The sequence below is a fragment of the Erythrolamprus reginae genome, chromosome 5 (genome assembly GCF_031021105.1).
Source record: "Erythrolamprus reginae isolate rEryReg1 chromosome 5, rEryReg1.hap1, whole genome shotgun sequence".
In the NCBI taxonomy this organism is placed as follows: domain Eukaryota; kingdom Metazoa; phylum Chordata; class Lepidosauria; order Squamata; family Dipsadidae; genus Erythrolamprus; species Erythrolamprus reginae.
Window position 1 is genome coordinate 68,922,536 of NC_091954.1, and position 20,487 is coordinate 68,943,022.

General features: G+C 37.1%; 1 protein-coding gene across 2 annotated transcripts in view; it reads right to left on the minus strand.

Annotated features, from left to right (window-relative positions):
- Window positions 1–438: 438 nt before the first annotated feature.
- The window catches only part of YEATS2 (YEATS domain containing 2), a 58,444-nt gene continuing 38,395 nt past the window's right edge, over window positions 439–20,487 (minus strand). For both annotated transcript variants that reach the window (XM_070752976.1, XM_070752978.1), the window contains exons 19-32: window positions 19,858–19,961; window positions 18,779–18,940; window positions 15,283–15,456; window positions 13,901–14,099; window positions 12,657–12,788; window positions 11,845–11,943; window positions 10,340–10,451; window positions 9,591–9,664; window positions 7,279–7,358; window positions 5,812–6,010; window positions 3,839–4,065; window positions 2,322–2,396; window positions 1,122–1,195; window positions 439–596 (exon numbers count right to left, since the gene is read on the minus strand). In XM_070752976.1, coding sequence (XP_070609077.1) covers window positions 488–596; window positions 1,122–1,195; window positions 2,322–2,396; window positions 3,839–4,065; window positions 5,812–6,010; window positions 7,279–7,358; window positions 9,591–9,664; window positions 10,340–10,451; window positions 11,845–11,943; window positions 12,657–12,788; window positions 13,901–14,099; window positions 15,283–15,456; window positions 18,779–18,940; window positions 19,858–19,961 — 1,820 coding nt within the window. In that variant the 3' untranslated portion in view covers window positions 439–487. The remainder of the gene's footprint in view (window positions 597–1,121; window positions 1,196–2,321; window positions 2,397–3,838; window positions 4,066–5,811; window positions 6,011–7,278; window positions 7,359–9,590; window positions 9,665–10,339; window positions 10,452–11,844; window positions 11,944–12,656; window positions 12,789–13,900; window positions 14,100–15,282; window positions 15,457–18,778; window positions 18,941–19,857; window positions 19,962–20,487) is intronic.

Genomic DNA, 20,487 nt, shown 5'->3' on the forward strand with positions numbered 1-20,487 from the left:
TCTTAAGTAGAGGTACCACTGTACATGAACCTAGAGAAAAGCAAGACTTGTTCCTTCAACAGAATACTATAATTTAGTATTATATCTGAACTAGTCTACCATTATACTTAGCCATGTAATCTAAATTCCGGAGGCTGCCAATCCAAATCCACAGGTTATATTAAACTGCAAAATTATAACTGAAAACTTTGTGATAAGTAACTTACTTGCTAAACATCCAACTTAAATCATAGTATGCTATCTTTTAACTTTAACAACATACTTAGAGCCATCTGCCACTAATATTTGACAGGTGACTGATTTTAAAAAAGCGTTTTCTTAAAAAAATACTTTAAAATTCTTCATTTAAAAAAAAATAAAAAATGGTTGAAACATTTATTTGTAGCACTCAAGTTAACTTAGTCTCTACAATGTAAACAGGCATCTGGACACAAGGAATTTGAGCCATTATCTTTATTTAAGCTTTATGTATCTTTTTCAGTCCACATCATTGTTCATCATTCAGTATTCCCATATGCTTATTTGTAAGGAAGTCCAGATAGGGAATGTTACAGAGAGCTTGGTGAATGTTCATTATTGTGATCTCTCTTGGAATCCTGTAGAGAGAAAATGCACATGGAAGCATTTATATACTATTTGATGAAGTAACAATAACATTTATAAAGAAAAAAAATCCAAATTTCCCCAGCCTGGCATCCCCTAGACTTGTTGGATTGTACTTCCTTTTAGTCACAATGAACAGCAGATAAAGGGATTTGTGTTCCAATATTTCTGGAATATCAGACAAATAAAGACAGCTATACACGCGCTTTAAGCACACGATAGTTGTCATAATAAACAGCTGCTTCAATTATCATTAACTATTTCAGCTTCCTTACAATTATATAACCAGTACTTTATTTAAAAAACCCAATATATAGACATAGTTTAAAAATTATCTACATATTTAAAACAGATTATATAGGAAAATAAAAAAATATTTTATATCATGTAAAACTTCTATGTTATCAAATCTAGTTATATTTTACTTTGATAACAGATTCTTGGAGTATAGATATATTTAGATATATAGATAATATAGCTATATTTAGAATGTAGATATAAAAGTTAAACAAATATACCTGTTTCGAGGAGCCGCTTGGCAGCCAATCGCCAGTGCTTCTCTTAGAATGTCACTGACCAACTGTTCTGTAGCCTGTTGTAGAATGCATTTCACAAATAAATAATATAATGTAATGTTTTAAGCAACAGAGGACATATTTCAGAGTATTTTATACATCAGAATCCTGTGTATAAACTAAAATGTAGTTACCAAAATAGCCTATGGTACATTTCTTCTAATTGTTCTACAAATTCAGAAACATAACATTAAGAAAGCTCTGGATCCCATCAAGTAAAATGGTTTCTTCTCTGTTGCTGCTTCTGCTTCTACTCCTACTTGATGGAATACCATCCCCTGGAGGTTTGTCTACTCCCAGTCATAGAAACATAGAAACATAGAAGACTGACGGCAGAAAAAGACCTCTTGGTCCATCTAGTCTGCCCTTATACTATTTTCTGTATTTTATCTTACAATGGATATATGTTTATCCCAGGCATGTTTAAATTCAGTTACTGTGGATTTACCAACCACATCTGCTGGAAGTTTGTTCCAAGGATCTACTACTCTTTCAGTAAAATAATATTTTCTCACGTTGCTTTTGATCTTTCCCCCAACTAACTTCAGATTGTGCTCCCTTGTTCTTGTGTTCACTTTCCTATTAAAAACACTTCCCTCCTGAACCTTATTTAACCCTTTAACATATTTAAATGTTTCGATCATACTGTCCTCTAGATCAGTGTTTCCCAACCTTGGCAACTTGAAGAGATCGGGACTTCAACTCCCAGAATTCCTCAGCCAGCGAATGTTGCCAAGGTTGGGAAACACTGCTCTAGATAAACTCTAGAAAACTGCCTTCCTCAATACCAGGTGCAAAAGTCCAGCAATTGTCTAACTCCCAACTGTCTAATCCCAACTGGTCAAAGTTAGAAAAGTTGTGGAAAAATCTTATCTCTCTCCCACCCCACCCCAAAATGTATCACATCTCTGCATTTCGTTTTGTATTACTACAGTATTGCTGTATACTACTTTCAGTTTCTTGATTTGACAACTTAATACATTCAATAAACTATGAATTATTATTAAAATAAAGATACCACAAGATACTATTATCCTTGTTCTACCTGCAGCCAATATCTCTCACAGCTTAAGTTAAACTTCTGTGTTTAATTTGTCTATGATTAAGATTACTTTAATGCTAAGAATTTTGTTAATAGCTTACCTTTAAAATCATATCTTCTATTATAAAAGCATATATATTTTTGTGAAGTTCCACTGGTGGAAAGGAAATTCCTACCTATAAAATAAGATGGTATGTTCATAATTAACTTCACAGACGTATATCTTCTTCAGAAGTTAAAATAACTCTTTAAACTGGTGATAACTGTTACACTTAAAATTCAATTGGCATAGACTGCTATATGTTCATAGAATTGTAGTTATCAGGAAATTAGCATTTTGTTCTGAAACTTTAAAGTTGTGTCCTTAATGGGCTTGCTGTGCAAAATACAGCCAAACAGAATATAATTTGATTGTAATGTTCAAAATAACAAAAAAGTTTTTATTTTGATGCCTAAGTACTGAACTGCTTTAAAATTACACTTCCTAAATATTTCTGATAGGATTCAGAAATATTTGAAGGATTCTGAATTTGTAAACTGAAGAATCACTAAATACATATAGATTTTGTGTATGTTTGTGTGGGCACATGGATGAATGCGTGCCTGCAGATAAGATGAATCATATTCAGTTTCTACTTTATCTTCTGGAAAGAATCTTGCAACTTTGGCTCATCAGGTGCACTAAAATTATTATTAAAAAGTAGGACGATTATGGAATTTAAAATTCAACATTTGCTGTTTTTTAGTGCAACTGCAGTCACCCCTATCCCTCCAGGTAAGAATGTGAACAAATTACTTTGGGGTCCAGATAATGCTGATTATAGAAGAATGTTTGAGTGCTTAACTGGGGTTTTAAGTCTGATGACTGACAGTTATGCAGCAAGTCTGTGATCCTTATTTCCTAGAACTGAACATTTTTGTTAGCAATTGTGAAAGCAATTGGGGAACAAAACTATAAGAAGGTATTCAAGACTTTCTAGCTTGATGACAAGAAAGGTAAGGCAACTTGCAATCATTCTAAATATTACATATATCCTGTTTCCCCGAAAATAAGACGTACCCCGAAAGTAAGGTATGTCAGAGGTTTTGCAGAATTTGCTAATATAAGGCACCCCCCGAAAATAAGGTGTAGTCAAGTTTACATACGGTACCACTCAAAGATGTTCATAGCTGTAACGTAATAATGTCCCCTGCTGGCCCCTTCCATCGCTTTGTACCGTCCAGTACAGCAGACACAGTCTGCTGCTGTCTCACCGCCATTACAGTCTCCACTACAGTGCGTAGACTGTAGTTCCTCTGGTGGCCGGAAGCTGCAATAGCGGGAGTATACTGTTGTACCATATAAGTGCCGTCGTTCGTGTGTGTGGGTGCCATACTGACAGGTACCGTACCGTAATCAGTGTACCGTACGGTACCCTTTCTTTGGGGGTGTCAGCTTTTCTGCCTGTGAATTTGTCTTATTTGAGAAATATAAGGCACCTCCCAAAAATAAGACGTAGCACAACTTTTGGAGCAAAAATTAATATAAGACAGTGTCTTATTTTCGGGGAAACACGGTATTACACTCTAAAAATTCAAGATAATGAAAAAGTTATATTAAAAAAATTATTTTATTTACCTGTTGAGCAGTCTCACGCACATACTCAGATGCAGACTGTGGTGCTAAGTAGAATTTGGCCTCTTCTTGTGCCTCTTCCTGCTCCTTTTTAATGTTTATTTTCAGAGGTTCGGTAATGTTAAGAATGTCTACTTCCTCATCATTATCCGATTCTTGTTTAAGGAACTGCTCCAGTTCCATAAGCTTTCGACATAGCTCTTCCCCAGTGGTGTAAGAAGACGAGCATTCTTTTCCACGTAAAGCAATTAGCCACAGAAGACAGGATTAGTAAATCATTTATATAAAGTGAAATGCAGTTTATTGCAAATAAAACCAAATGTGGTTACTATGACCAGAAATGTAAACTCCCAATCTGTTGCTATCCACTTAGTTCTCAATTTTCAATCATTATACAGAAGAAAAAGCATTAACAATATTAACAAAAATATTTGTAAATTCAGAATTGATAGTTTTGGGGTTGAAGAAATGGAGCACACTCAATTCAGTAAAGTATGAATGCGTATCTGCATCTATTTCTGTTTATGTAACAGTCACCAATAAGAATATTAATATGTCCCTAACAACTATGCTGAGTATTTTTAGCATTTTTATACATGGTCCTAGAAACACGTATCGAATCATCCAGGCAAAACTGATTGTTAGTACATGGTATGTAACCTACTTGGATGTTGCCATACAGTAAACTAACAATGTTAGTCTGTAAAATATAGAGACTGTATCTTTAAGGAAATATTACTGGTTGGCCATGAGAGGACGCCAGCACCGTTCCCTTTGGGGGGGAGTTACTTTGATAGAGATATTTTTGCCTGTGAGCTGTATTACTCTTGCTGGGTTTATAAACTGAGTTATATTGTTGATTCTGTATATTTATAAATAATAATATTGTTGTATATTATATTTATAAATATACAGAATCAACAATATAGCTCAACAATATCGCCAAAAAGGCTTCTAGAGTTGTTAACCTGATCCTATACAGCTTCTGCTCTGGCAATCTCACACCAGAGCCTACAAAAATTTTCCAGACCCATCCTTGAATACAGTTCATCTGTCTGGAACCCATACCACATCTCGGACATCAACACCCTTGAAAATGTCCAAAGATACTTCACCAGAAGAGTCATTCACTCCTCCACTCGAAACAGAATACCCTACAAAAGCAGACTAACAATCCTGGGCCTAGAAAGCTTAGAACTACGACGCCTAAAACACGATCTAAGTATTGCCCACAAGATCATATGCTGCAACGTTCTACCTGTCAATGATTACTTCAGCTTCAATCGCAACAACACAAGAGCACGCAACAGATTCAAACTTAATATTAACCGCTCCAAACTTGACTGTAAAAAATATGACTTCAGCAACCGAGTTGTCGAAGCGTGGAACTCATTACCTGACTCAGTAGTGTCAACCCCAAACCCCAACATTTTCCCCTTAGACTATCCACGATTGACCTCTCTAGGTTCCTTAGAGGTCAGTAAGGGGCATGCATAAGTGCACCAGTGTGCCTTCCGTCCCCTGTCCAATTGTCTCTCCTATATCTCATTTATATTTTCTTCCTTTCAAATATGTTCACCTATACTTTTATATCTTTTCTTCTATTCTTTTCTTTATTTATATTACTACATATCGATTCTCTTCAATGTGTATTATGTATTGGACTAAACAAACAAACAAACAAACAAACAAACAAATAATAAACAAACAAACAAACAAACAAACATACATTGATACTAAGTCTGAATCATTGTCTGGCTAACCCATATTACCTACATCTACAGCAACTCTACTTAATGTATGTTGAAGGTCTACAGCAACTCTACTTAATGTATGTTGAAGGTTTTTCACCGAGACATACTAACACCGATGCTGGCTTCAGGAGACAAAGATGGAAACCTAATCTTATAATTTATTTTCATTCTACAAATTATGCCAAAATAAACCTTTTGAGCTTCTGCAATTAGACTCTTTACCTGGCTCATTGTCTATTTGTGTCAGCACATCCTCTATGGAATCCTCACTCCTAAAAGCTTCTGGATCAGATGGAGTATAACCATGGAAGCGACACCAGTGTACAACCTGCTTTGTTTTCAGAGGCACAATGCTGTGAAACTTAGGATACTTTTCTATGACTTCTTGAAGGATTTTACGTATTGTCAAGGCTCTTTGCCACTGCAGATGAAAAAAGGGAGAACGAAAAACAAGAGTTAAATGGAATAAAATATATATATTATAGTTACATTATAATTTTTTATATCAATGAATCTGCATGCATTATAAGAGCTATGTAAAAAACTGTAGATAACTCTTATGTCCCAAGTGTCGACCAGGTGATCCTCTACTGCTTAATTGCTGCTGGTCTAAGTCACATACAGCAACAATGGAACGTCAACAAAACAATGTCGTTTGGCAGGGCCCAGGGGAAGAGCGTTCTCTGTGGCGGCCCCAGCCCTCTGGAACCAACTCCCCCCGGAGATTAGAATCACCCCCACCCTCCTTGCCTTTCGTAAACTCCTTAAAACCCACCTCTGTCGTCAAGCGTGGGAACTGAGACATCTCCTCCTGCCTATGTAGTTCTAGCGCATGATATGGCTGTATGTATGTTTTTTATATTGGGGTTCCTTGCTTTTAGATTTTTAAAGGTGTAATTGTTATCTTAGATTTTAATTATTAGATTTGTCAATATATATTGTTTTTGTCACTGTTGTGAGCCGCCCCGAGTCTGCGGAGAGGGGCGGCATACAAATCTAATTAATAATAATAATAATAATAATAATAATAATAATAATAATAACAATAACAACAACAACAACAACAACAACAACTTGTGTACATTTGTCTGTGTGCACATGTGAAATTGTTCCAAACAGATAACTTCTGTTAATAGATGATCTCACAGTTTTAGCCGTTCTATAATTTGTTTTTGTGGCTGTAAAATAGGGTACATCCAATAAATATAAACAAAAATAACATCAAATAAATATTTATACTTCTATGCTTTTAAAAGCTGAGGAATTGAAAACTTTTAGGGCAAATTATTTTTTGTTTGTTTGTTTTCAGTTTGTTACATGAGAGGACAGTACAATCTATCCTGATTCCTCATTTTTCACCACGGTGCTCACAACAGAAGAAAAGAGACATTAAAAACAAATTTAAAAAAAACTTTGGAAGCATGGCAGCATAAAGGCGACACTGGGAAAAAAGTTGCATTTTGTCACACAAAACATCTGGATTGTATGTTAAGATAGGACATGGAAGTTTTAAGTTCAGTTACATTTTATTTAGTAAATCTCTGCAAAAATGTCTATGTATTAAATGTAAAAGATAATTTTTAAATAATTTCTAGGAATTTTAAAAATGACCAGATTTCTGAGGGACAGCTTTCAGACATACATTTCTCTGAGGCTGAAATTAAGCTTTATTGAATGCATTGAAATTACCTCAGCAGCTCTTCGTTTTCCAATATTCCAGGTATAATATTGTTCCACGGAACTGGCACAGAAGAGATTGGTATCCTCAGCTAACAAAACAAAGGAACACCAAAAGCTTTAGATTTTTAATAACCATGGAAATTAATATAATATGGCAAGCTATTTCTGAATATCTTCTCAGAACATAGTTTAAATCAAAATATGCTGCTTATTAACAAAATGAGGAAGTGCCTTAAGGAAAAAACTGAAAAGGTTTTTACTCTGACTTAAAACAGATACTAAATTAGGAATAATATTAAAAGAAATTATCACAGCTATTTGGAAAAACCGGTAAATATCAGGAGCGGTATTTGTGACAAGACAATTTTATAGCCTATAGAACTATTGAACCTCTGAACATAAAAATCACCAGAGAAACAAATTACTAGAAATGTTTGTAGAAGGGAAAAAGCAGGAGCCTGAATGAATCCCAATATGAAAATTAAGCACATGCATTGATTTGTTTATTTCAAGAATACCAAGTTTCAGCATGGGCCAATTGATATTAAACCACCTATTAGGTCCCACAGAATTGGCCTTCTCCGGGTCCCGTCGACGAAACAATGTCGTCTGGCGGGACCCAGGGGAAGAGCCTTCTCTGTGGCGGCCCCGACCCTCTGGAATCAACTCCTCCCAGAGATTAGTACTGCCACCACTCTCCTTGCCTTTCACAAACTCCTTAAAACCCACCTCTGCCGTCAGGCACGGGGAAATTGATTCCCCTGGGCCGTTTCCACTTTATGTACGGTCTGCATGAGATGTATGATTGTTTTTATGTTAAGAGTTTTAAACTGTTTTCTAAATATTGGATTTGTACTGTTTTTTCTTGTTGTGAGCCGCTCTGAGTCCTCGGAGAGGGGCGGCATACAAATCTAATAAATAAATAAATAAAAATAAAGCCCAGCATAGCTGAATAACTCAGCAACTATTTCCTCATTGTTAAGATACAGTTCATCTATGTAACACTGCAAAAATCAGGAGTTGGAGTTGGGCTAGGAGCATGATTCAACTCTCCCATAATGTTTTTTTTTTTTTTTTTTTACAGAGAATATATGATTATGGTAGTGCTTTGAATGCAATTTAAAAAAGGTACTTAGAACACTTAATGCTGCAAATGTAATAACACATATCTTTAATCTGTGATCTCTTTGAAGCTACATTATTTCTCGAGCTGACCTGGCAGCTACAGAGGACAGCTATCTATTCCCATGGAAAAAGAAATGATTGCATCGAACAGATATGGTTAAGTGCCAGGTTTGTGCTCCGGCATATTCCAAATCATCTTCTCAAAATTGCTTACAAAACACTGCCTAACCCACTAGCTCACTAGCCCAGTGTTTCCCAAACTTGACAACTTGAAGAGATTTGGAATGCTGGCTGGGGAATTCTGGGAGTTGAAGTCCAGATCTCTTCAAGTTGCCAAGGTTGGGAAACACTGCACTAAACTACAGAAAACTACTGTCCTTTTAGTTGTAGAAGCATTATTTGCACATAGCCCTCAACAATCTGGATCTTTTTATGGAACTTAGAAGCATGAAAGGCTGAGGTCAACCTTGAGCCCCATCCGGATCAAACTCCAGACTGGGGGCAGAGTTTGCCTGCAATACTGCACTGGAAGTTTTGATTTCAGAAATACTAGATTCCCATTCCTCATAAAGAGGACAATTAAAAATGCTAGACTGTCTCTTCAAAATATCTGCAAAAATGAGAACACTTTCTGAATGCTTATTATCCTTCAGTATTAAAAAAAAAAAGCAATACAAACTTTGTAAGTGGAACAAGAAAATGGTTAAAATGGAAATCAATTAGCTTTATTATAATTCACTGCCCTCATGTACACTAGGAAGAATATGACATTTAGCCAAACATTTTTTAAAAAAACTGCTGAGGAAAAGATATGAAACTCAGATAGCAGGAATAATCTTGACATGAAAAAATGCATATATAAAAACAAAAGTGTAAGAGATTTTCCCATGGTTAACATTTTCTCATGGTTAACATGCGGTCAAAGCCACATAATATTTCAAGAACTCTAATGTTTGATGTACTTATAAGTATCAAAGTTAATGTTTACAATTTTACACGCTTAATAACGTTTGTTGGGTAAATTCTGAGTAATCCTATGATTACAATCCTAATTGCATTACACTCCTGTTGCCCCCTTAGTATCTAACAACCTTCTTGAAAATGCAAACACCTTTCATTAGGAGTCATTTTCGCCATACTGAATAAGAATTGAGCATACAACACCAAAAATGACTGTTAAACAATGTTTTCATTACTTCTCTCAGCAATTAATGGAACATTCTTCACAATTGCTGTCAAAAGTTGCGGAAGGTTGTCTAAATATTCTTCCCTGTAAAAAATAAAGATAGAATAGTATTAGTGCTTTTAGATAAACACAGTGTTGTTTGGACAAACATTTTCATACCTTTCTCAGCATTTACATTTTGAAAGTTTGTATTAAGTATTAAGCTTACACAAACCTGATATGAAATAAAGAAAAAAGTTGTATTAAAAAATTCTACTTTTTAAAAATAGGAAATTATGCTGTCATAATTTGGTTTGCAATAAAGGGGGGAGTTTGTGAGGATCATAATAGAAGTTTCTCACCTCGGGTCTATAGTTGGATATAGCTATTTACATAGCTTGAAATGGCTCTTAAAGTTTGAGACAAAGATAAATCCGAACAAACAAGATAATTAATTTCTATGGATCCCATGCTGCATCTAAAATGCAGTATATCCACGGCAACTGATGTTGCAAACCTATAAATGTAATTTTAATTTGCATCTATGAAATATTTCATACCAAGACCTTAATATGCTTTGATCTATCCAATATCCCCTATAAAATCTCAATTGCTTGGATTGAACAAAATTAAAATAATTCTCTTGAAGAAATTTCATTTCAACATTAATAGGGGTGAACTCCTAAAAAATTCAAGTGGCTCATTAAAATGTAACTCATGTTTTTTACAACAGCCATTGCTCCTTGTAGCCAGTTATTTTAATTTCACAAAGATATTTACCCAAGGGAATAATTTCCAAGTTCTGAACTTTCCTCTGTTTTTATTATTGCCTGAGCATCTTGAGATACTGGAATACTGCAGCTCTGCCCTGTTGCATCAGGTTCCAGCTTCACTTTAAAAGATAATAAAAGATATGAATATTTAAAAAAAAATTCTTAGGCAAATGAAAGGCAATGATAGTCTTCTTTTTCAGACAATTGAGAAGAAAAACTACAGGGGGTCCTTAAATTACAATAGTTCATTTAGTGACTGTTTGAAGTTACGAAGACACTGGAAAAAGTGACTTATGACAGTTTCCACACTTATGGCTGTTGCAGCATCCCTATGGTCAAATAATCAAAATTCAGATGCTTGGCAATTGGTCCATATTTATGACAACTGCGGTGTCCCGGGGTAATGTGATAACCTTTGGTGATCTTGTGGCAAGATCACAAGACGGTCACCTTTAGTGATCTTGTGATTCACTTACCAACCATGTTATTAAGTTAACAATTGCAGTGATTCACTTAACAACCGTGGCATGAGAAGTCACAGAATGGGGCAAAATTCACTTAATTTTGTCTCGCTTAGCAACAGAAATTTTGGGCTCAACTGTGATTGTAAGTTGAGGCAGACATAGTTTTTCTGAAGGAAGAAAGAAATTTTAAAGAGGAATCCTGGCACCAGGATAAAGTATTATTTATAGATTTATTTATATCAATCAATCAATCAAACAAATGTGGAAGCACCTATCTCCCTCACAGTAGTAACTGTAAGGGTAAGTGGATGGCAGGAAAAATACAATGTAAAAAGTCTACATTTCAAAACCTTTTTTTTGGGGGGGGGGGGGGGTTGCTGCTTTTTGTGTAGTAAAACTATCTTAGTATTCTCTTCGATCTCCAAGTTAAAGTGCCATTATACTTTTACAGATGCCCCAAAAGATTTCTTGACGTCAGTACCTTCATCAAGCTGAATGCTTTATCACCTGAATCCTGGTGAAAAACTGTGGAACAGCTGATGGATAATAAAAAAGCATTTGAAAGGGTCACTTCCGCCAAGTGCAGCCACATCAAACCCTTTAATGCTTTCATGTTTCAAGAAGTGGGACTCTGCTGATATCTCAAAGGTGCTTTTTTCTTCTTCAAAAGGCTACTGGACTGTTTTTTCTTTGAAAAAAAACCCTTCGAGGCAACTATGCTCTGGATCAGGGGTCATAAGGCTTGTGGACTTCAGTTCCCAGAATTCTTCAGCTACGCTGGCTAGAGAATTCTGGGAGTTGAAGTCCACAAGTCTTAAATTTGCCAAGTTTGAAGACCTCTGATCTGGACAATTGAGAATCTGCACAGGCATTTATACTTTTCTGATACTAATGCACTTTGCAAAGTACCCCCTTCTGAATGCTTTGCACAATCCCATTGACTAATTACCCCCAAAATGACTATTATAATTTTTTAATAGATATTATAAATTAGTGGTTAATCATATAGTTATTTCCAAGGTTTCATTATGACAATGGGCAATTCTACCTTTTGTAACAGTCACTTCAGGAGTGCTTGGAACAACTACACTAGTTGTAGTCGTGGGTGTAACAGCCGTTGCTTTACTGGAAGAAACAGACTGTATCACTGCAAGAGAAAAGGAATGTTGGTAATGTAGACAAATATGCTTCACTTTCAACACTTTTTCATTTTTATTGCTAAATTACTTCAATAATTTTAGCAGAAAATGATGGAAATTTTAACAATGGCTTTTTGCACAGCTCTATACATTATTATTATTATTATTATTATTATTATTATTATTTAGATTTGTATGCCGCACTTCTCCGTAGACTCGGGGCGGCTCACAACAGTGACAAAAAACAATATGTACTGACAAATCTAATAATTTAAAATCTAAAATAGCAATTGTACATTTAAAAAATCTAAAAACAAGGAACCCCAATATAAAAAACATACATACAGTCATATCATGCACTAAAACTACATAGATACATGTTATCTGAACATTTTAAAAAAATCTGTTCTTTGTAAAACATTTTTTTCTGATTTTATCTGAATTTCACAAATCATATCCTCACTATTATGCATAATCTCGTGTTGGTTCTAATAATGATAATACTGGACATTAAAATTGTAAGTGTGCATTAGTTATCAGTGTCAATAGCATGTGATATGCCCGGCATCAAATGTTGTGTTCCAGACAATTTAAAGTCTGCTCGCCATTAAGCCAAAGGTTTCCATTTCTTTGCAATGCAATAAATCCAGAAAGCTTAGAAGAGAGAAGTCTGCAGTACTGAAAAAGAGATTTAGGCAATGTCTTGTCAACTACATCCTACCTTTGTTCACAGGCATCAGTATAGTTTGGACTCCTCCAGAAGCATTGCTGACACCAAGTTGTTTGAGTTGGCTGGGTACTGTCAAAACAGCCTGTTGTGGACTGTTCTGGTTGGAGTGGATCTTTAGCAACCCTACATTAGAAATGTATTAATATGAATCATTTCTTCCTTTCACATAGAACAAAGAAGATAAAAAGGAAGCTCTCCTATCAATGTATCATGCTGGAATTGGCCCTAGTGGAGAATTACAGTATTATACCTTCCACCACTCCCAAAATATGTACAAAACTGGTATTAAGGGCTATTGAGAGATCCAAGAGAATCACCACCAGGTTTGCCTTATGTCACCCAGAAAGTAATGCACCACATTTTTTTCTCAGCCTAAAGTAATGGTACGAAGGCAAAACTTTAGATATACATTATTTGAATTGTCAGGAGTGCCTGTGTAAATTTTGCATTTTTTCAGACAGATAGCGTAGCTGCAGCAGTGTTTTTAAATGGTGTCTGTAAGTGATGTATGTTACAAGCAGCTTGTCATCATTGAATTTCTCACTGCACAGAAAGAAACTGTTGGGAACATTCACAAACGTTTGTGTACAGTTTATGGAGAATCTGCAGTCGACAGAAGTACGGTTAGTCGCTGGGCACAGAGGATGATGCCATTATAAGACAGTTCGGCAGAGCTCCAAGGCTTTGCGACCATAACAAGGAGTGGTACCAACAGGGCATACATGCCCTTGTGTCTCGCTGGAGGAAGGCCATAGAATGGGATGGAGATTACATGGAAAAATAGGTAGTGTAGAAGAAACATAATTCTTTCTTGTGTCTAAATTTCATTGTGTTCAATAAATAATTGTCGAAGAAAAAAAATGTGGCGCATTGCCTTCTGGGCGACCCTCATATATATGGATGCCCATTTTCACACAAGGTAAGATCTGATTATTTAACAAGATGAGATTGAGGTTTTGCTTCTCATCCAAGAAGCTGAAACATCTTCAACGAAACACAAAGTACAGTTGCCTTTGGAAAGAGTACCTTTTGGACGGCCATGACCTGGATGTCTGAGAATCTCCATAGACATTTGGCTCAATTGATTTCACTCTCTTTCCTAAGTAGATCTTGTGCTCTTTAAGCTCCAAGAGTTTCTCAGAAAACCAATGGTCTTTCCAGGACCCATATTGTATTGTGTTTAGTTTATATAAAAGCACCCCATTGACTAATTCAATCTTTTAGTTCTAGATTACCTGACACTGCAGTTTTTGTAGATGCTGGTGCTGGGGTGGTGACCCAAGAAGCAATGCTTACAACTGTGGAGGAACTTGTTTTATTAGGTGCAACTGAAGCTGCTTGACCAGGAGTGGCAACAACCTGCTGCTGCTGCCCAGATGCCTTCACAATGGGGCCTGCAGGTGAAGGGGAGCTAGAGCTTGCACTGTCTGCTTGCTGTGTTAAAAATAAAAAAAACAGGGAGAGTGGAAAAATACATTTTTCAGCTTAATGATCCAATAAAGAAAATAAAACGTATTCTAAACAAATTATGAATTAATTATTCCTAAGCTATGCATATACAATAATTTTAGTTGAGAGTTATAAAAGCAAGAGGGTCCAGTTCTATTATTTATAACATTTACAGTATTTTTGTAGTGAGTTGTCAGTTTCAAGATTTCATACACTTATCTCTACTCTTTACTAATAGCACCCTACATTTCCACTACAAGCTCATTTTACAAGAGTGAAAAGGGAGTATTTTTTTTTCTTCCTTCTGATAATATTTTTTTGCATAGGCTTAGTGCCAGGACAGTGTCTCTAACCTTCTGATGCAATCATCTCAATTAAACTAAGCAGCAAATTACAGTCTGGATGGGAGCTTGTCTGGAAACTCTAACAGACACTTCCTGGAGTACTATGAACAACAAAAAAAAAGAGGAAATCCAAATAATAAAATACAAAAACATTCTCCCTAAACATAGTAGGAGGGCAAGTATGCCAAAGGTCTTTTGTAAATGCTAACATTTTTTTTCATACAGCAGGATGGACATTTAACCCTTAAGTAACTTTGATTTCCAGGGGATAAGAAGTTGATTCTTCCCTGCATAACAACTCTGTAATGTATTTCTAACCCTCTGTCTTAGGACCAGACTATCTTCAGGAGAATCTTCTGTCTCATGCATCTCAGCGGCCAGTAAGGTCCAGTCCCGTCGGCCAGACAATGTCGACTTGCGGGATCTAGGGGAAGTGCCTTCTCTGTGGCAGCCCCGGCCCTCTGGAACAAACTCCCTCCGGAGATACGTACCGCCCCCTCCCTCCTGGTCTTTCGTAAAGCTTTGAAGACCCACCTCTGCTGGCAGGCATGGGGGCCGTGAATGATGAGATTGTCTCCGGCCGATATTATGAATGATTGAACCAGATGAATCTGTATGACTGTATATGGGGTTTTCTAACATTTTTATTAATTTTATATAATTCTTTTAAAGTCATTTAGATTTCTTTGTATATATTGTTGAATTTATAATGGCTTATGCCGCCCTGAGTCTCCTCGAGAAGGGCGGCATAGAAATCTAATTAATAAATAATCAATCAATAAATTTGAAGACTGACATGCAAATCAAGCAATGCTGGACCTCACCTGGGGGACACCATTTGACGCAAGTGTCACAGCCGAAGTTGTTGCTGCAGTGATCACCCCGCCTGATACTCTCAGTACAGTGGTGCCGGGCTTTGAGAGCTGTGATGATGCTGGCAATGATTTCAGTGTATTGTCTGATATTTTCATGAGGGAAGCCTGCCCACTGGAACCTGCCTTTAAATTTGTAAACAAGTTAAAATAGAAACAATATTTTTTTTTATAAAGCAGATAGTACATCTAGTAGGAGAATAGAAAGGATGCAAATATCCATGATGCTTTAAACCAGTGATGGCGAACCTTTTTTTCCCTTGGGTGCCAAAAGAGCGTAGGCGCACGCTATCACACTTGCGTGAGTGTCCATACCCATAATTCAATGCCTGGGGAGGGCGAAAACAGCTCCCCCGCCCTCCGGAAGCCCTCCGGAGGCCGGAAGCAGACTATTTCCCAACTTCTGGTGGGCCCGGTAGGCTCGTGTTTTGTCCTCCCCAGGCTCCAAACGCTTTTCTGGAGCCAGGAGAGGGTAAAAATGCTCTCCCCATCCCCCCTGGAGGCTCTCTGGAAGCCAAAAACACCCTCCCAGAGCCTCCGTGTGAGGCTTAGAGGAGAATGGGAGAGGGGGGGAAAGCTGTGTAGGGTGTGTGAACTCCCCATCGGCTTACAGAGCCCAGCCGGAACGACTCAGCAAGGCGCCTGGATGAATTCTGCGCCTTTGCGCGTTTAAAAACTTTAGTCAATTTAGCCATCGCATTTAGACTTACATACCGCCATCTCCCCATCTCCCCTGGAGGCTCTCTGGAAGCCAAAAACGCCCTCCCAGAGCCTCCGTGTGAGCCCAAAATCAGCTGGCTGGCACACACATGCATGTTGGAGCTGAGCTAGGTTAACGGATTGCGTGCCAGCAGATATGGCCCCATGTCCCACTTGTGGCACCCGTGCCATAGATTCACCATCACTGCTTTAAACAAAACCTCAGTACAATATGCAGGTGTCCAATTTTGTTACATCTTCTAGATTACAGAGATATTGCCAGGAAGAGTTTGTGAAGAAGTGAAAATTGTTATGGAGGGTTAAAAAAGCTGGTTTGTATCTCAGGGCACCTTTTTTTTGAATGCCACATATTAAAGCAGAGATTAAAAAAACATTCTAGGGCTGTGGTAAAATGGAGACTAGACTTTCAATCCTGGGCCTAGAAAGCCTAGAACTAAGACGCCTTAAACAAGATCTAAGTATTGCCCACAAGATCATATGCTGTAACGTCCTGCCTGTCGGCGACTACTTCAACTTCAACCACAACAACACAAGAGCACACAACAGATTTAAACTTAATATTAACCGCTCCAAATTTAACTGTAAAAAATATGACCAGTAACGGAATTGTCGAAGCTTGGAACTCATTACCGGACTCCATAGTGTCATCACCAAACCCCCAACACTTTACCCTTGGATTATCCACGGTTGACCTATCCAGATTCCTAAGAGGTCAGTAAGGGGCGAGTACAAGTGCACTAGAGTGCCTTCCGTCCCCTGTTCTATTGCTCTCCTATATCTCCTATACCTTTCTTCTATTCCCATATCTCTTCTTCTATTCTTTCATTGATATGTTCTATTCCTATAACTTCTCTTCTATTCTTTCTTAGATATATTTTACTATGAATATATCCTCTATAACCTTCATCATGTATTTTACTACCCACTAAAACCCTCATTGTGTATTGGACAAAATCAATCAATCAATCCTTTCCTTTTCAGTCAAAGTAGAAATCAGGTAACAAGCGTATGTTATGAACTTTTTATATCAAAGGAAATAAGAGATTTGGAAGATTAGGAATAAGATCCAAGAGTCAGAAAGTACATTAGTTATCAATCCCCTACACGATGCTTGGTCTATGAGCCTTTCTGATAATGATCCTCCATTCTGTGTTTGAAGATGCCCAGTGAAGAATTACCTCTTAATGTTTAACAGTTCACAAAGCTGGGAGGTGTCTCCTAAAATTTAAATTGAATATGTTTCCTTGCACTTTTAACCCATTTGTTCTGGTCTTGCACTCACAGTAGAGAAGAAATGTACAGCTCTATAGATATTTGATAAGGTTTCTTAGTCTAGCTTCTCCCAACCTGAGATTCTTTAAATGTGTTGAACTATAACTCCCAAAAGTTCTAGTCCCCACTCAGATTGGGAAAGGCTGAGCTAATCTTTTGCCCATCTGTCTTTCCACTTCAAATTTCCTTCCTCATATTCTTCTTCCATTAAGGAGCAATTTGGAAGGAACATTTTTTACTATTGAAAAACTACATGAGAGGAAAAGGCCCAGCACAGCTTTCTCCTTCTCTATTGTCCATTGTTCAAACCATTGACCTGTCTTAGTTCTTTTTCAAGCATTTGCATTTAAAAATAGAAATGGGAGAGTTCAACCCAAATATACCGCACAAATACTGTACTTCATAGAGAACGTAAATATTTTATGGATATATGGAGGTTTTTAATAGTTGATAACAACAAAAATAAAATAAACAAAAACAAAACAACTTTTCAGAACTTTTCATTCTATTTCTTAAGATCTGTGTGACCTGCCCAAACAAAGAATGTATTAAAATCAACTGTTTAGGCATACAGATTATTGATTAATTACTGTACATGTATATATTAAAAACAGTCATTCATACATTTACCGTTTTCCCCAAAATAAGACATCCCCTGATAATAATGCCAATCGGGATTTTAAGTGCATGGCAATAAAGCCTAGCATTTATTTCAGGGTTAAAAAAAATTATAAGACAAACACAGTACAGTGATACCTTGTCTTACAAACTTAACTGGTTCCAGGATGAGGTTCTTAAGGTGAAAAGTTTGTAAGACGAAACAATGATTCCCATAGGAACCAATGGAAAAGCGAATAATGCGTGCAAGCCCAAAATTCACTCCTTTTGCCAACCGAAGCGCTCATTTTGGCGCTGCTGGGATTCCCCTGAGGCTCCCCTCCATGGGAAACCCCACCTCCGGACTTCCGTGTTTTTGTGATGCTGTGATTTCGCTGAGGCTCCCCTCGCTGGGAAACCCCACCTCTGGACTTCCATTGCCAGCGAAGCGACTGTTTTTGCGCTGCTGGGATGTGGAAGTCTGGAGGTGGTGTTTCCCATGGAGGGGAGTCTCAGGGGAATCCCAGCAGCACAAAAACGGGTGCTTTGCTCGCAACAGAAGTCCGGAGGCAGGGCATCCCAGTGGCGTTGGCTTGGGTTTGTAAGGTGAAAATAATTGGTAAGAAGAGGCAAAAAAATCTTAAACCCCGGGTTTGTATCTTGAAAAGTTTGTATGACGAGGCGCTTGTAAGACGAGGTATCACTGTATTTTATTAACCAGGCTTCTAAAAGATACATTAATACATTACCATAAAGTACAGAAGTGACTTGCTACAGAGTGCAAAACAATTGCATTTTGCATTAAGTCCTTCGGGAGTGTCTAGAAAAACCAACATCTAAATCGAAGCATCACAGTTACCTGTGCAAATAATGTGGCAGTTTTGTGTCCAGTTATAACTTTCAAAGCTTGCTGTCCTTGGGAAGATGATGTTCCAGCACTTGTATTACCCTGGGTAACAGTCCCTGATGTCACCTGTTTTGCTGTAGTCTGGTGAGGTGGCTGGCCAACTAAGAAAGTGCCCTACACCAAAAAATTAATATCTCCACTGAAGATTTAGTAAGTAATAGCCATTATCCCTTAAATTGTGAAATCCTAAACTGTTTTTCTTTTCCAGGTCCACTTAAAATTAGTCAGGGTCATATCACAATATAAGTAGTGTCTATCACATTCTATTTTTTAAAAAACCCTGTAAATAATTATGCCAGTTAGCAGCAAAAAGTAACAGTCTGAAATCACTTAGACAAATGATTGCTATCATATATTAAACATAGAAACATAGAAGACTGACGGCAGAAAAAGACCTCATGGTCCATCTAGTCTGCCCTTATACTATTTCCTGTATTTTATCTTAAAATGGATATATGTTTATCCCAGGCATGTTTAAATTCAGTTACTGCGAATTTACCAACCACGTCTGCTGGAAGTTTGTTCCAAGGATCTACTACTCTTTCAGTAAAATAATATTTTCTCATGTTGCTTTTGATCTTTCCCCCAACTAACTTCAGATTGTGTCCCCTTGTTCTTGTGTTCACTTTCCTATTAAAAACACTTCCCTCCTGAACCTTATTTAACCCTTTAACATATTTAAATGTTTCGATCATGTCCCCCCCTTTTCCTTCTGTCCTCCAGACTAAACAGATTGAGTTCATTAAGTCTTTCCTGATACGTTTTATGCTTAAGACCTTCCACCATTCTTGTAGCCCGTCTTTGGACCCGTTCAATTTTGTCAATATCTTTTTGTAGGTGAGGTCTCCAGAACTGAACACAGTATTCCAAATGTGGCCTCACCAGCGCTCTATATAAGGAAGAAAAGAGCACTGCTGCACCATACTGTGATTTAACTTCCAGGGTAACTGATAGGCCCCTTGTGTCCCTTTCTTAAAACATGCAGATTATTTCACATTTCACATTATTATTTCACATTATTGTGTACTAACCTGTGGGGTTTGTTTGAGAATATAGGACGTGTAGGTGAGATGTTGAGATACACCACTGCTTACACTCTGCGTCCCACTACTTCCTGAAGAACCTAACTGCTGATCTGGAACAAGATAGTCAGTTATAAATAAGGCAAACTCAAATCCTATTTATTTTAGCTCTACTTTCAGATTAACTGCTAGGTACTGAAATGCACAGTTTCTACTCTCCAGAAACTCAATCCCAAATTCAGTAATTAGCTAATAGCAGAAGCTATACAGACTCAACATAGATTGCTATAAAATTTCATTGCACACAAAAAGGAAGTTTATCCATCCATCCAACCCTATGACTCATAGCAATCTGGTCTATGTTTATATAACATTTCTATCTGACCTCAGAATGGTTAATTCCCATCTTGTTAGCAGAGGAATGAATCTTCCTTTCATAAAACATTTTTAATACAACTGTGATTCAAAGAATGCAATCTGTCTAAAAAAAAACCTGGATATTCCTGAAATATCCAGTTGCACTGTGATGTTATATAGTCTGTTATGAAACATTTCCAAGAAAACCACCAACTTCAGAGAAGACCAAGGACCCCACCCATCACTTGTCACCACATTTAATGTGCTACTTTTCTTTCGTGT